Consider the following 17,987-nt stretch of genomic DNA (forward strand, 5'->3'; position numbering starts at 1 on the left):
CCCAACGTAAAATGGCGTCCCATTCTCGACCTTCGAGACCTCAACAAAACGTAAAAAAATCTAAAATTCAAAATGCTCACACTTCAGGAAGTGATCCGGTCGATTCAACAGGGGGATTTTCTGATGTCGTTGGATCTCCAGGACGCATACTTTTATATACCAATGCGTCAACGACACTGAAAGTTCCTAAGGTTTGTAGTCGGGCGGACCCACTACCAGTTCAGTGCTCCCCTTTGGACTGAAATCGTCTCCCAGGACGTTCACGAAATGCCTAGCCCCGGGTGTAGCATGGTTAAGAAAACAGGGGCATCATGTTTACCCATATCTGGACGACTGGTTAGTGAGGGGATCGTCCCCTATGGCAACTCAAGCAAGTCTAGAGCCCACCATGCAACTTTTGCAACGACTAGGATTTTCGGTAAACTTTGAAAAGTCCTCATTGACTCCGTCAAGAAGCTTAGTGTTCTTGGGTGCACAGTTCGAAACTCAGTCAGGATTGGTGAGACCATCCGTGGAGAGGATCCACAGACTCAATCAGCTGTCAAGGCAATGGAGAGTCAACACCAAAGTGTCGGTAAGGAGATATATGTCGATACTGGGCGCCATGACTTCGTGCATCCCTTTGGTGAACTGCCGCCTCTTCATGAGGCCAATTCAAGAATTCCTGGAAGACCGATGGACCCAGAGCCAGGGACTTTGGTCGGACAAACTGACCGTCGACAACGAGCTCCTGTGAGCACTTCGATGGTGGCAAGTCTTCGAAAAAACCTATCCAGTGGGGTACCCCTGCAGGAACCGGAGTTTCACATGACCATAGTGACGGACGCGTCGCTGACTGGATGGGGGGCACATCTGGGCGTTCTCCAAACGCAAGAACGGTGGTCGTCAGAAGAGTCGCTCCTTCATATCAATGTTCTGGAGTTGAGGGTAGTGCGTTGGGCCCTGAAAGCTTTCCTACCGCACATAAAAGGGTCAGTGGTGAGAATACTGACAGACAATACAACAATGTTTTACTTCAGAAAAGAAGGCGGTACTTGCTCCAGAACTCTTTACACCGAGGCTCAGGAAGTATGGCAGTGGGCTCTACAACAAAATATAACCATGGTAGCCCACCATCTTCCGGGAGTAAAGAACGTGCAAGTGGATTCCCTCAGCAGGGAAATGGATCAGATACACGAATGGGAACTGGACGAACTTCAGTTGTCGAAGATTTTCAGAAAGTGGGGACAGCCTTCTGTGGATCTCTTTGCGACGAGGGAGAACAAGAAGTGCGAACAGTACGCCAGCAGATGGCCACAGATCGATTCACTGGGGGAAGCGTTCTCCTTCCCGTGAACGGACAAGTTTCTGTACGCCTTTCCCCCGTTTCCACTCATACGACGGACCCTGCAGTGGATTCAGTTTCCGATGTCGAGTGATCTTGGTGGATCCTTATTGGCCAAGACAGGCGTGGTTCTCGGACCTGCTACAGCTTTCAATAGCGCGGCCAGTAACGTTTCAGAAAGTCCCGAACCTCCTGACCCGGGACGAAGGGAACAGTGTGGCACCACAATCCGGACAGTCTCAACCTGACAGCATGGCTCCTGACTTTTCGGGGTTGGTACCCTGACTATTTCATCGGATTGCCGTCGAATTCTGCAAGCCGCGCAGGCTCAGTCCACGAACACTTCGTATGCATGCAAGTGGAGGAGATTCTGCGTGTGGTGTCAAAATCAGCCGGGGTTTCAGCCCCTGAATGTAACTCCAGAACAGCTTCTGCCATATGTGCTGCATTTAGTGGAGAGTGGGTTATCTTTTTCATCGATAAAAGTACACCTGGCAGCCATTTCAAGGTTCACGCGGAGAAGGCAGTCGTCACCATTGTTTAGTGATAGGCTAATAAAGCACTTCATGAAAGGTTTATTTCATACATTTCCACAGATTAAAAACTTTCCTCCGATCTGGAGTCTTAACCTAGTGTTGGCGGAACTAATGAAAGCTCCCTTTGAACCTATGGCTTCCTCATCTATGAAATTCTTATCGTGGAAGTTGGCTTTTTTGGTAGCTATCACTTCAGCACGACGACTCTCGGAGATGCAAGCATTGGTCATAGATCCTCCATACTTGAGATTCTTTAAGGACAAAGTGGTGCTGGCAACCAACCCTCATTTTATTCCCAAAGTTCCTACTCTCTTTCATAAACATTCTTCGAAGGGATTGTGTCCTCCGACGTATTCCTTATCTTAGATATAAATCCTTCAGCTTTGCTGGCCTCGGAAAATTTTTTCGCCAGAGGGCGCTGCGCGTCGATGATCGCCGAGTCGATGACCCTCGACGGCCTCCGTGCCGACGTCGACGTCATCCTGCCTATAAAGGCCGCGCGCAGCGTCCGTTGCTCAGTTCCGTTTTTCCGCGCTTCGTTGTGCCTCGGAACACCGTTGCTCAGTTCTCGTCAAGATAACGTATATAATAACTACTATTTACCTCGATATCGATGGCATCCTCCTCCGACCCGACGACCCCTCGGTCCGGTTTCAAAAAGTGCCGAGACTGCGGGAAGAAAATGTCGTTGACGGACCCTCACAGGGTCTGTTTGTGGTGTCTGGGAATCACGCACCAGAGTTCGGAGTGTGAGGAATGCCTTTCCATGACGGCGAAAGCCTTGAAGGAGCGTAGGGGGAAGCTCGAGAGAGGTAGGTCAACTTTAACTTCCTCGAAAGCTTCTTCGGTAGAGTCGAGACGTTCGTCTCCTCACCATAAAAAACACTCTCGATCTAGATCACGAAGTGGCTCCCACCACTCGTCGACATCGAGACACTCGAAGAAGAGACGTAGGAGATCCCCTTCGTCATCTTCGTCGAGTTCTCCTGAGAGAGTTCATTGCCCCACAAAACGCAGCTCGCAAGCTGAGTGGGAGGAATTCAGGAAAAAGATGCTAAGCGTCTTCGAGAAAGCGGCCTCGTCCCCCTCGAAGACAGCTGAGGGTGATACCCCGGGTAAAAAACCCAAAAAATCTAAACGCCGCGAGTCGCAGTACCCGGCGGAAAAGTCAACCCGAAAGCGCCTCGAGCCATCGGGAGATAAAGCATCATCGACGCCATCGTCGAAAACTCCTTCGAAACAGAGGTCGGCGCCATCGACGCCGTTGTCGAAGGATCCATCGGCGCATCAGTCGATCGAGTCGACGCCGACGTCGACGCCGATATCGACGCCGGTGAAGGAAAGAACCACGGCTACTCCACAGCCAACGGTTAGACAAAAGACCTCCGACTCGACGCCGAGAACGTCGACGTCGTTCTCGAGCAGGACTCCGATCCTTTCGAGTTCTTCGAGGCCTAGTACACATTTCTCGACGCTTTTCACGGCGCCTTCGAGTACTTTCACGTCGGTGTCGACGACATCGACGTTTTCAAGGCCTGTGATGATGGCTCCTTCTGCATTGGAAATGGGGTTTATACCATTCCAAAAACCAATGTATCCCCCTTTAACCTCGATTTTTGAGGAAAGGGAGGATTCAGACCAAGATATTGATTTACAGAGGACCACATCACCAGAGCCAGAGACTTTCGCCTCTGAGGAAGGAAGATTAAAAAATCTTCAGGATGCACTTCAGGAAGCTAGTGGCTTGGACACTTCTCCTGAAGCAGAATTTATCAAACCAGACCCAGGAGAACATGCGGAGACTCCATATAGAGCTCTGATGTCTAGAATCATAGAATTTATGGGTTGGTCTGCACCTTCTCCTGCCTTTCAGCAGGATGACCTCACTGACATACTGGACAAGGGCCCACAGGAGGATCCTGTGGTTCCATTTCACTCTGCTCTACAGAGAAGGATTTTGACAAACTGGGAAACGCCAGAAATTATCCCGGCAGTAAATAAAAAACTGTCAACAAAATACAGGGTGGCTAGTTCTGACCCTGAATATTTGTCAAAACACCCTACTCCTGAGAGCTTGGTTGTACAGGCTGCAACCTCATCAGGCAGCACATCTGCATACCCCACTGCTCCGCAGGATAGGGATGACAAAAAGTATGATGCCATGGCTAAGAAGGTTTTTTCTGCCTGTAGCATGGCGTTAAAGTCTATTAACGCGACCTGTACGCTCGCTAGGTTCAGCCACACCCTTTGGGAGTGCGCTTCATCAGCGGCTGACTGCCTCCAAGAAGGAGAGGAAAGGGACGCATTTTTAAACATCATCAGGGATGGTAAAGATGCGATGTGCGAGACCCTACAAACTGGCCTAGATTCTGCTGACAGTATCAGCAGGGCCATGGCGGCAAGTACCACAATCCGCAGGCATGCGTGGTTGAGGAAGTCTGGTTTTGCCTCTGACGTGCAGACCAGGCTTTTGAATATGCCCTTTGACGGTTCTACCCTCTTTGGAAAGAAGGCGGATGACAGTTTGGAGAAACTGCAAACGTCCAAGGCAGCAGCCAAGTCATTGGGAGCTGCTATCCGTCAGAATACCTTTCGTCCTTCGGGATCATCGTGGAGAGGACGGTCCTTTCGTTACTATTCCTCATATGGAAGGGGCAGGGGACGACCGGCTCAAAGAGGCCAAGGAAGATTTACCCGTGGTGGACGGGGTAGGGGAAAGAAAGCCGCACCCGCAGGAGCAGGAGCCACTTTACCTTCGGCAACTGCATCAGCCGCTTCAAAACCACTCTGAGGTCTCCCCTCACAGAACACCAGTAGGGGGCAGGTTAACTCACCATCTGACGGAATGGCAGGCTATTACGTCAGATGCTTGGGCTCTGGAGACAGTGGCCCAAGGTTACTGCCTGCCCTTCCTACATATCCCTCAGAGTCATCCACCGGGGAACAACCCTTTGAAGCTTCCAGATCCGCTCCTCTTGCAGGAGGTTTTAGACCTGCTAGAGAAAGGTGCCATAGAACTGGTACCTGTAGCGGAAAGGAACAAGGGTTGGTACTCCCCCTACTTCATAATACCGAAGAAGGACGGAGGACTGAGACCCATCTTAGACTTACGGGAATTGAACAAATTCCTCCGAAAGGACAAGTTCAAGATGGTGACTCTCTCTCAGATCCTTCAGGCCCTCCAGCTTCAGGACTGGTTGGTATCTCTAGACCTCCAGGACGCTTATTTCCATGTGCCGATCCATCCCAGGCACAGGAGATACCTGAGGTTCGCAATTGGCAGCTCTCATTATCAATTTCGAGTTCTGCCATTTGGGCTAACCTCCGCCCCGAGGGTCTTTACCAAGCTAATGTCGGTTGTGGCTGCAAGTCTAAGGAGGGAAGGGATTCATGTCTACCCTTACCTAGACGATTGGTTGATCAGAGCTGTATCTTCGGAACAGGCTCAGAGACAACTGGATTATGTTTGCCACTTCCTTCACAAGCTGGGCTTCTCCCTCAATTTAAAGAAGTCACAGATGATACCATCACAGAGACTCCAATTCATTGGAGCAGTCCTGGACACTTCCCTGGGAAAAGCCTTGCCACCAGAGGTGAGGGCTCGAGATATTCTGCAGATGGTCATCAGATTTCAGAATGCCCAATATCTCCCAGCCTACGACTTTCTGAGGTTGCTAGGCCTCATGGCATCCTGCATATTCCTCGTGCCGGAGGCTCGCCTGAGAATGAGATCCCTCCAGTGGGCACTGAGAACTCAGTGGTCACAGTTCTCAGGAAGGATGACAGATCTCCTTCGGATCCCGGTCAAAGTAGCCCGAGACCTTCAGTGGTGGGCCTGTCGGGAGAACATCCTGAAAGGAGAAATGTTTTGGCAACCATGGCCGGAGATAACAGTAGTCACGGATGCCTCACTCACGGGGTGGGGAGCTCACGCCAACGACTTGACCATCAGCGGTCGTTGGTCTCCATCGGAGTCCAGACTACATATCAACCTGTTGGAGCTGAGAGCCATCAGACTAGCGCTGAAGGCTTTTCTGCCGTCTGTACGGGGAAGAAACGTCCTAATAATGACGGACAATACAGTGGCCATGCACTACCTCATCAAAAGAGGAGGCGTAGGCTCACTACCACTGTGCAGAGAGGCGATGCAGCTCTGGTTTTGGGCAATTCAGGAAGGAATCTCTCTATCGGCAATTCACCTAGCCGGAGAGAAGAACTTGACAGCGGACGCTCTGAGCAGGCAGAGCACAGTCTCTCACGAGTGGGAGATAGCTCAGGAAGTCCTTCAAGAGATCTTCGCCCTTTGGGGAACCCCTCAAGTGGATCTGTTCGCCACCAGTATCAACAGGAAGTGCGACAGATTTTGCTCAAGGGAATTTCCCCCGAGAGGAGCTCTAGGAGATGCGTTCGTAGTGGACTGGGAGTTCCCACTTCTGTACGCGTTCCCTCCGGTCCCTGTCATTCCTCAAATGATCAGGAGGTTGAGAAGGTTTCGGAAGACCATGATCCTAATTGCCCCGGATTGGGCCAGGAGAACGTGGTACCCGGACCTTCTAGACATGTCCATCTGCCCTCCAATTCGACTGCCATACAGAGAGGATCTTCTCTCGCAGAAGGAAGGTCAGGTTCTCCATCCAGCCATCAAGACCCTCAACCTTCACGCTTGGTGTCTGAAAGGTTGAGGTACAAGGATTGGGACCTTCCGGATGATGTTATGGAGGTGTTGCTTTCGGCCAGAAGGCCGGCAACTAAAACTCTATACCGCTGCCGTTGGAACAAATTTTGCAGCTGGTGCAGAGAAAAGAATATTGAACCCTTTTCTTGTGGTACACCTATGGTGTTGTCATTCTTACTTTACCTGGCTAATTCAGGCCTACAGGTTGGCACAATTAAGGGCTATCTCGCAGCGCTATCAATCTTTAAGCGCACTGCAGAGGAGCCTTCATACTTCAAAATTCCATTGGTAATACAATACCTAAAAGGATTAACTAATGTTTATCCCCCGAAACCTTTTCAAGTTCCCTTATGGGATTTAAACCTAATTTTAAACTTCCTAAAGGGTGCCCCTTTTGAACCACTACACTCTTGTTCATTGAAGCTTCTCACCCTCAAAACTGTTTTGCTAATAGCATTGACATCTGCTAGAAGGGTTAGCGAGTTGCAAGCCTTATCGTGTAAACCTCCACATACAATCTTTTACAAGGACAAAGTTGTTCTTCAGGTGAAGCCTAACTTCCTCCCGAAGGTAGTCTCGGAGTTTCACATCACTCAGAAGATTATATTACCTTCTTTCTACCCTCCTCCTCATCCGGGGAAGGAGGAAGAGAGACTGCACAGGCTGGACCCTAAGCGAGCCTTGAGCTTCTATATCAGCAGATTGGCTAAGATCAGACAAGCAGACCAACTCTTTGTAGGTTATGCAGGACATAAGTTGGGCCTTCCAATAACAAAACAAACCATCTCCAGATGGATTATTTTAGCCATTCTGGAGTGCTACAAATTGGCAGGAAAGGAGCCTCCTCAAAATCTAAGGGCTCATTCTACCAGGGGTATCGCAACATCCTCAGCCCTTCAAAGAGGGGTGCCAATTCGAGATATATGTGCGGCTGCCACATGGTCGTCCGCACATACATTTACCAAATTCTATAGCCTGGATTCCTCCTCTAGTCAAGAAACTAGATTCGGCAAGGCTGTGTTACACTCTGTCCATTCTGGAAGGGTAACATAACTTTTATTACTCCCGCCTCCAGTCACAATACCACTGCTATGGGAGTCTATCTAAGATAAGGAATACGTCGGAGGACACAATCCCTTCGAAGAACTAGTTACTCTTACCTTGTAACGTTCTTTCGATGGGATGTTCCTCCGACGTATTCCTTATCGACCCTCCCATCCATCCCCGCAGTATGACTTCCTGTGGGTTTGCAGCCTATGCTCCTTCAAGGTGATTAGTCTAATCCAAAAACATTACTGGGGACTACAAAACGGAACTGAGCAACGGACGCTGCGCGCGGCCTTTATAGGCAGGATGACGTCGACGTCGGCACGGAGGCCGTCGAGGGTCATCGACTCGGCGATCATCGACGCGCAGCGCCCTCTGGCGAAAAAATTTTCCGAGGCCAGCAAAGCTGAAGGATTTATATCTAAGATAAGGAATACGTCGGAGGAACATCCCATCGAAAGAACGTTACAAGGTAAGAGTAACTAGTTCGTCTATTGTACTACCTACATTTTTCGCGACTCCTTCATCGGTTGCGGAAAAAGCTCGCCATACATTGGACGTGAAAAGAGCTCTAAAGTTTTATCTTCATCGGACTCAGCAATTTAGAAGTACACAACAACTGTTTGTGGCTTATGGTCCGTCGACGAAAGGAAAGGCAATCTCAAAACAAGGACTAGCTCGATGGGTCTCGTCGACGATTGCCTTTTGTCACTCGAAGGCGGGGAAACCGCTGGAAAGGCGTCCGAGCCCATTCCACGAGATCAACTTCATCCTCGGGCGGCGTTGTGGGCTGGAATTCCGCTGGGAGACATCTGTCAAGCGGCATCCTGGTCGGTGCCACATACATTTACCCGCCATTATTGCCTCGAACGGCAGCATGCCGACGATGTACAGATGGGACGAGCAGTCCTACGTCATCTGTTTCAGTGAGGTAGGCCCTGGTTAAGGGAATGTCATTTACTCTATGTGCATGTATGTGTATATGTGTGTGTGTGTGTGTATAGATATGCGTGTATATATATATGTATATATATGTGTGTGTATGTATCGTAATATTATAGTTGCTGGTATTATTTGAAGTTAGCGTGTAACCGCTGAAGTTATAAGGGAGAGAGGATTTAGTTGAGTTGTTATTGGTTTGCATTCACACCTCCAGAAATCTAGAGTACTGCTATACAATCTATTCTAAGCATGTGAATCCATGAAAGATCCAGTGCTGGAGAAGGGATTAGTTTCTTACCTGTAACTCCATTGCTCCATCATTGGTATCTTTCATGGCTTCACATGCGCCCGCTGGCCTCCCCTACATGCAAACAATAAATACCCCTTCCTACTTTGGGGGGGTTAAAATCTGATGGGAGCCGCGGGGGCGGGGCATTTATACCTCTGCGTCCTATTGGGGCATGCGTAACCGGCCCAAAAACGACGTAGATAGGACACAGAAGTGTCGACCTTTTTCCTATGGAAAACGTCTTTATAAAGGTACCGAGGGTTCCCAGCCTGACGACGGGGAATATTCTAAGCATGTGAATCCATGAAAGATACCAATGCTGGAGAAATGGAGTTACAGGTAAGAAACAAATCCCTTCTTCCTTGGTCTATGCAGTCACCCCCTTGCTTAGCAATTCACATGCTTTTTACAGGCTGTCAGCAGTTGGTGCATTTGTATGAATCTAAGTGTTATGTGGTACCACATAGATTGTACTTTAGCAATACCATTCAAATAATGACAATACTATATACAAAGTGTTATTATTTATATGTATATATTTATCTGAACCTTATTTTATATAAAGAAGCTGTTATCACTTAACTTAGTGTGTGGACAATCCTTTGTGGGGGTATGGGGACTCGCTGTAATTAAACACCAGCCTGCATCACCTCCTGAGAGCTTTAAGTCTTGGTTGCTTGTAATTAGCTACCACATAGAGAACTTTGTCTGGGGTTGCTCTGTGCCTCTACCCCTACCATATAGAGGGCAGTAGTACAGAGTAACCCCTCCAGTCTTTACACTGCCAAAAAGAGTAACAATCAACCAGACAATCAAAGCAGAAACGTATTGAGAAGTCCCTCGCGAGTCTGCTGTTTGTACACCCAAGCTCCATCTTGGAATACCACAAGCTTCTTCCAGTAATTTCCTGTCTGTCAATTCCAACATACCAACCTGATTTAGCATTGAAATCCCCCATAATGATTGTATTTATGTTGATGGAAAAAGTCAGCATCTCTGCTAGCCAACCAGTTGATGCAAGAAAAATGTTATGGTCCTCGTTTGGGTGCAGGTACACATCATACAATATAATAAAAGGCCAGATGTATGTTTGTCTGATGCCATCATGCACAGTAGACACTGCCCGCTTTGCCTGTTGTCAGCGCTAGAGGGAACTGTTGCGTTAGGAAATATATATATGGCCAGATGTATGTGTCTCTGATGCAGTTCTCTCCTCATGCACTTTGGCCCGTGTACACGGGCTTTCACACTAGTTAACAATAATAAGCTTGTAATCTACCAGGCTCCTGCAAGGTCTTGGTCTGAGGCACTTGAAGTAATTGTTGGATGCCAATTGAGTGACTTGCGGGTAAGAGTTGCCAAGCCCTTTCTCTGGCAACTAGAGCCCTTGTGCATTGCAGCGCTTGAAAATAACCAAAACTCATTAAAGGAAGTGACAAGCAAAGAATCCTCCTCCAACCAGGTCTCTTGCAGAGATGGCACATCATGAATTTTCAACCAGTTTGCCCAGTCTGGGTCGATTAACTTGCTACAAGCCCCAGCCACATTCCAGCTTAACAGCCTTACTTGTGCGCCTGGGGAGCGCTTCAAGTCGGTTTCGACTACTCTGAACTCCAGCCTGGTCAAGTTGGGCGATTCAGTTCAGAGACTGCAGCAGGAGTAAACTTTAAAACACCCTGCCTTTCACATGGTGTAAACAAGCCGGCTAAGTCTCCGGGAATGTACCAGGAGTTGTGTAAATGGCACATTTCTAACCCAGCATCCTCAAACACTTAAATACCTTTACTTTTTTTTATTTGTTTTTATTTATAGTATTTAGTTCAAATTAAACTTTTACAACTTACATTATAAAATTAATATCTCTACTAAAATATTTATAAAAATAAATTTTGGAGACATGAGCCTATCGACTGACAACTTAAAATGGAGAGTATTAAAAATCATAATCATCTTTTTGTCCGTGCTTTTCATTATTTCATTACATTTTACTCTTTAACATTCATTTTTAAAAAGCATTGAAATTTTGCTATACCCTAAAAAGTGCAATGTGCAACGCTCCCGAGTAAGTATTCAAACAAATTCTACAGTTTTGATCATGTTATAGTGATCAAATCGAGCATATAACGTCAAATAAATTGAACATAAACTTGGACACTGTTAGGACATATTTTGCTGTTTCTAAGTTAGAACTACTTTTGCACATACAACAAAATCTTTTGCTCCCCATAGTGCTCTTACTGGGAGTTGGTTAGTACGCAAAAGTAATCGTAATTTGCGAACTGCCAGATCAGGGCACTTTAATAGATGAGATTGAGCATGAAAATAAGTATGTACAATTCCTTCTATTTGTGTATAGTTATGAAGGTTACTCAGATGATCAAAAATATTTATCTTGAGTCTTCTTTTAAATGCACCTTTCAAAGCGTTATAGTTTCCACAGCGAGCCATGTCTACCGACGAGTGTATTTCACCATACAATTAATTTACTAGATCTTTATATTGGTCTCCATATGCTATTTTGCAGGGAGGTGACATTATTTCCCAGTACTTACTGGACATTCAGGATGGGTTACCGCTTTCAAGGAGAGGAGAGTTCTCTGCATTAATATTGTAGCTTTAAGGGAGAGCAACCCCAGTTCCAATCTCACATATTGGATCGAGCAGGTAAAACGTTGCTGTAATATAGTAACTAGCCATCTTAGATCTCTAATAGCAAAGGCCTCAAGCCCATATATCGTCATTGGAATTAACCATTGTCTATAGAGCATTACTATCCTTCCCAATGTATATCCCGCAAAACCGGGACAAATCTTTGTACTAACATTGTGATTTGCTTAGCATGACAAATCTTCAACTCAATTAACTGCGCATAATTCTTGTTACAATGCATCACGATGACCAACTTTGTCACCATTTTATGTTTAGGGATTTACTTGGAAGAAATTGACATCATTTGGGTCTTGTTCAAGTTTATCTTCAGTCTGTGTTCATTTAAAAAAAACTCACCCAGTTCCTCTAATACTTCGTTCATCTCTCTAAAAGTATGATCAACGATGACCAAATCGTCTGCAGTTCACATTGCACTTACACGTGTAGTCTGAAATTTAGGTGGATAATTGGCTTTCATTTCTAATCTAATAAGGAGGTCGGGTAAGTACAGGTTAAATAGAAGTGCTGCTAATAAGCATCACTGTTTCACTCCTATATTTATATTAATTGGTCTAGACAGAAGTCCTTCATTGTCCAGGCGAATCTGGGAGCTATTGTTGGTATGGAAGGTGAAAACCACCTCCAATAGCCAGCACGAGCATCCCATCTTTTTCTAAAAGCAGTGCTGAAATCTACGTAAGCAACTTATACAGAGCGATTGTTTCTTGTTTTTGCTTTCGTTATTATACCATCTAATATCCTAATATTATGGATGGTGCATGAAGCCAGCCTGAATCCCGTTTGAAATGGGCGGGGGGGGGGGGGAGTACGTTATTTTGTTTTGTCCAGCTTTGGATGTGGTCAAGTACTATAGCTGAAAAAGAAATTCCTGTGGTATCTAAAAATGACAGGAGGCGATCATTTTCCGGGAGGATCGTATCACCAGCTTTATACAAGGGTGCCAGGATTCCAGGATTAAGGTTTTCCATGACAGTGGTATGTGTCTTTCCTTGCGCACCTTCATAAACGGCATGTACAATATAACAAGCCACGGTCAGGTGGGTGCTAGGCGCCTTCTATGGCCTCTTAAGGCCAACTAAGCGGTAGCATGTAACGTGGTGCGGGAGCCTCGGAACCCCTGAACACCCCCCAGTGACACTCGAGACCCCTCAAGGCCCCCTCAACCTCACCAGAAACATCTGCCAAAATGCGCCCGTTGTGCCGTCTGTCAGTCTCCCATAAAAGCACTGGTGTCGTGGTCCCGGAGGCTCCTCCAAAGCTCTGGATCCTCCACTCCAAAGCATGGAGACATTCCCAGCCTTCTACGCTGTCGAGCTGGTGAGAAGAAAAGCACCTCAAGCCGCACCGCTAGCAAGTCAGTCTCTTCCGACAGACATGAATGTATAATACATTCCCAGGGGAGAGTAATTGTACCATTACTGCGCCCCAATCACTGCGACCTCCGAAAATGCTGACCTTTTTTTTTTATTTCAACCCCCTTTACATCGCATATATATGTGGGTGATAATGGTATATAATGCAAATAGGTGGATTGCAGTGGGGTCTCCCCCCCACATACATATGTGGTGAAAAGTGGGTCGAAATAAAAAAGTTGGCAATTCTGGGGGTCGCAGTAATGACATAGATTCAAGGAAGATCGGTGCATACCTTCACAAGGTTTTACTGTGCCGCAAGGGATTCCATGCAGGAGTCCTGGGTCAGCCAAGCAGTACTGCACAACCTTTTTGGGTGAGGTGTTTCTGATGAGAATGTTTCCTTCAGGTGAGCTTTACCTCCGCCCTTGTGGTATTGTATAAACTGCTTTGGGATATATTCAAAGAGCATGTGAATCTATGAAAGATCCAATGCGGCAGAAGGGATAAGTCACTTAACCTGTAACTCCTCCTATTCTCCAGCATCGGTATCTTTCATAGATTCACATGCAACCCCCTCTGCCCACCCCGCTTATGGCTCTTCTTGCCAAGTTCACGTGCGCGAATCTGAAGGTGTCCTCCGGGGGCAGAGCTAGGGGAGACCTGTCTATTGTCGGTGGGGCAATATGACTCAAAAAAGACGCTAATAGAGCACTAAACTTACAGCAGTTTTAAAACCTAAATGTAAACTGCTTTAATGTTAACAAGGATTCTCAGCCTGATGAGGAAATGTTCAAACAGCATCTGAATCTATGAAAGATAAGTGCTGGAGAACGGGAATTACAGGTAAGTAATTTATTTGTAAGGTTAGCTTGCATACCATTACTCTTTTCGGGAAAGAAGGCAGCTGTTTATTAGGCTCCCGGTCTCTTAAATTGGTTTTTACAATGGCTATGGTATTTCACACATGCTGACTATGACACATATAGTAGTCTGATTACTCATGGTGTCTGACCAAACGAGAATTAGTGGGAATTCAGAGCTCTTCTCCTAAAATAACCTACCGCTTACACAATGTATTGTCTTAGTTGGCCTCTTTTTCTGTCAAAACCTTATTTCTGCATGCATATTGAGCGTTTAATGTGTTCTGCGCTCTTTGTTGTGAATATCGGGGTGTTTGTACATTCACAAACATTATTAAATGTTTTTAAAAGTTACCCTGGGAACCTTGGATTGCTAAATGCTCACTGCTGCCTAGACTACGAACTAGTTCCCCCTATTGTAGAGCTGTGATAAAGGAAGTAAGTGGGTGTTTCTTTTGTGGTACTTCGATTGGAATCCACTGATTAACCGCTTACATAGTAATAATCACGGGGAGTGCGCCTGCCCTTTAAAAAAAACATAATTAATAAACGTGAAGTGAAGATGCTTGTGAAGATTAATCTTTGCTCCTTGAAACAAACGTATGCTTCCTTTGTACAGTGTTCTTTTAAACAATGCTATTATTTTGCTATTATTTTTAGGTTTTTACATCATTGATAAAATGTAACAAAGAAGATTGGAATCCTAGCCCTGCACTGAAAAGCTAATATTGTATTAGCAGGTACTTCATATGTGAAACCACTTGGATTACAACAAAAAGGGACCTTTTGTATTGTGCTGCTTGTCAACCACTACAGTGTGATAGAGCTACAGGAATGCATTCCAATTCGAATGCAAGCGGAAAAACTGATGGGACGATTTCCCCCTTTTCAGTATTATGAAGCAAAAAGAATGTATGTGGCAGTCTTGCAAGTCTTGGGCCTGCGGAAGTGTCATTCTAGTTTAATATATAAAGTAATGCAATAAACATTTGTAATACACGTTTTATTGGTACATACAGTTTTTTAAACATTCTATTTTATAACAGTGTCCTGATTTTTAAAGAAAAACGTCAAATGTTAATTTTTATGGTTGACTTAAGAATTGCATTCTGAACCAAGAGTTGGTAAAAAACATCACCTTCAGCATTCATATTGCAAATTCTGGAACAAAACGAACTGTGGACCAAACAAGTTTATATTTTGTTGTATATTTCACAATGTGAAGTTTTGAATTTCAATTGTAGTGTCATGTGTTAGTGTTTTAAATGTATGTAGTGGTTAACTCAGGAATAGGAGGTTTCGTTACAAAAATGTACAGAATATTGTCTTCTACATTTTTTTTCGATGTTGACTTTTACATCCTTATGCTACATATTGCTTTCCATTGCCTTTGATAGGGAAATGTGTAGCAATTTGAAAACATAACACTACATTTAAAGAAAACGGCTCTTCACACAGAGGTTTTGTCCTAGTGTATTGCTATGTAATGAAGCAGTCTGGTAGTACAGCTCAGTTACACTGACAAACTGGTGACAGCAAAGAAGGTGTTTGTTTTTTAAAGAATACAGTGAACTAAATGGTTCATGCTCTAAAATGGTTATCATTGCTTGACAAAATCCCCGGGCATCACGTGTTTCAGCAATTGGAAAAAGGCATACAAAACTGTATTTTGCATTGAAAATGTAAATTTATAAAGATGTTGTCACGCTTTCTAAAAATACTGAAATGTAAGCTTATACTTTATCTTGATGGTTCGATATTGTGAAGGAAAAAGTCAAATCTACAGTGTTTACTCTCATTTCTGACAACAGTATTTGAAGTATAACCTACAGCAAGAGAAACAAAGGGAGCAGAAAAAATGCCAAAATGAAAGTACAAAGGGCATCTGGCTATGCTGATTGTGTAGCTCTGTTCCTCCTTTACGCAGGAGAAATCATTTCCCAAATATTGTTACATTTTTTCCCCATCGTCTCATTACTTTTTCAATTTCTGGAATGTGATTTCCAAGACTCAATTTATTTTCTGTACCATTTGTATTGAGGATACGGGAACACGTGTTTCGATTTGACAAATACTTTTCCAATATTAATTAACAAAGTTTTGAAAATCTGCGCAGTACCTCAAAGACGCATCCTAATTTGTACGCAAAACCATATGATGTAAACGAAAGTTAGGAGTGTAAACGTGATATTGTTTGGGTGGAGGGAGGGAGGGAGGGTAGGAAAGTGGTATGGTTGATAACAATGTGGATATATTCCAATCTGCCCTGTGGCGGCATATACAGTGATGTCCAATTCTACTCAGTGCATCAAGTATGTCTAATGTGTTATTTATCACCAATATGAAGGATGCCTCTTGTGAATCTTTGAACTCCCATGATGCTAAGGACATGCGACTTCCAGTCCTTGGCTTGCTTGATGAAATACTGAAGACATGGTAGTTGAGAACAATATTCGATTAACTTATCAGAAATTAAACTTGTGCAACAGCAATGGAAGCTTCTCCACGCCTCCCCATCAAAGTGCCTCAACCCTGCTTTTTAGTGATACGCCCTAAATATCGAGCGGGATAAGGAGTATTTGGTTTCTGTTTGAACTTTGGCATCTCTATAAAAAAGTGCCTTTTGAAATGAATTTTTGAGTGAATTTATTGAACCTCAAGTTTTCATATAGACCGCTTCCAAAATGTAATCTCTTTGTCACTATCAAAATGGTCTGTCATAGAGTTGAAAATGCTCACAAACCCTAAGCCAAAATGTTGTAAACTTGACTCACAACTAGAATAACTGTTTCTTCTTTCAAAGGGTCATGGGGTCTTCACGTAAGTTTGGTATGTATCTGGTGAGTGGTTTAAAAGTATTTTTGCTCAAGTTGTTTGCATTGATGCTTTAATGTAAAGTATATGCTCCGTTTTTTTATTTAGTAAGTAGTACACTTATGTGAAAAGTAAAATGTACCAATGTGCAGTGTAAAAAAAGGGTATTTTCCATTCACAATCCCAGTATCTGAATAACAGACCCACAGAGTAGACTAGGCAATCTTTTCCCTGATTGTGTCCTTAATTATAGCCTTCTAAGGTGTTACCATCATTGCATTATTCCTGTTAACTCTCTTTTCTTGCTGTTTGTAGCATAGCTGATTCCCCCGTTCGTATATACAGTGCAATGTTAGTGCGGGTGTTGCCACTGTATTTGGAAGCCAGTATTTGGTGCATAGTTTATCAGGAGGTGAAATTCACTGTTCTTTTCTCATTGGGACATCACATCTCCTCACAGAACTCTGCTTTTGCAATGCCTTCTTACCCAGTACCTACCTTGGTTATTTGCATCTTTGTCAATGGTTTTGGAATCGAGTTTTTGCCAGTTCTACCCATGCATACATGTTATATGTGGGGAAGATACGTGTGGAATGAAACAAATTTGTGGTGCTCCATTTAGAACAAGGGCTTTCATCTGATCTCTACACGATGGTAGTATGTCGGGAATAAACTATATAATGTCGTACCTGTCAATAAATGGTCATGTCAGAGCTCTTGTACATTATATTAGAATCTGCACAATATGCCATTTTATTTGGTTATACAAATCTCATGTATGTGGTACATTTTTGTTGCAGTTTGCTTTATAACTACATACCTGTATGAACACACTATTAATGTAACAATTTAAAATGTAAGTTGCTACCTACTTTTTGCATTTAATTTATATACTACTAACTGTACTTTCCTGTGTTATTTGTTTGTAATTTTTGGTATTTTATTGTGCAGTTTTCTTTTGAAATATAAACGTGTACATACAAATTGTAAATTGAAGGGATTTAGCCTTCTTTTAAGACCACTAGTATCAATGTTTATGTAAATAAATCTTTGATGCTCAGCACAGGACTCAAATTGAGTAAATAATAGCTTTTATTTGTATTTTGTGACCAATTCATGATATTCACTGTTCCTTATAGATGTCTTGCTTCTTGATCTGTGTGTGATGGAGGCTGATTCTACCATATTCTCATGACCCCAGTACCTCTATGTATGCATCATTTGGTTTCTACATTGTGCTGTTTGTTACAGCGCCCTGCACACATCTCTTACAGACAATCCTAGCCAGTGTTTGTTCTATATGAGTGCAATTCATAGATCAGGTGTAATATCTGTGACTGTTTAAAGCACGTTTTGTTTTTACATATGTTTTTTTTTAATGGAACCCAAGTAACGTTTTAACAGAAGCTAGATTGGTGTAGATGAGTGCAGTAATGCATAAGCAGAATATAGTGTCAGCTGTTTCCATGCTTCCC

At 44.3% G+C, this 17,987-nt stretch overlaps 1 protein-coding gene across 3 annotated transcripts in view; it reads left to right on the forward strand.

The window, feature by feature from the left end:
- Positions 1-14,697, forward strand: part of TBC1D12 (TBC1 domain family member 12) — a 684,903-nt gene extending 670,206 nt beyond the window's left edge. For 2 of the 3 annotated variants that reach the window (XM_069611336.1, XM_069611337.1), the window contains one exon: positions 14,359-14,697. In XM_069611336.1, coding sequence (XP_069467437.1) covers positions 14,359-14,424 — 66 coding nt within the window. In that variant the 3' untranslated portion in view covers positions 14,425-14,697. The remainder of the gene's footprint in view (positions 1-14,358) is intronic. The other variant, XM_069611338.1, reaches the window with a different exon arrangement.
- The last annotated feature ends 3,290 nt before the right edge of the window (positions 14,698-17,987 follow it).

This window comes from Ambystoma mexicanum, chromosome 8 (genome assembly GCF_040938575.1).
Source record: "Ambystoma mexicanum isolate Mex_15411 chromosome 8, UKY_AmexF1_1, whole genome shotgun sequence".
Classification (NCBI taxonomy): Eukaryota; Metazoa; Chordata; class Amphibia; order Caudata; family Ambystomatidae; genus Ambystoma; species Ambystoma mexicanum.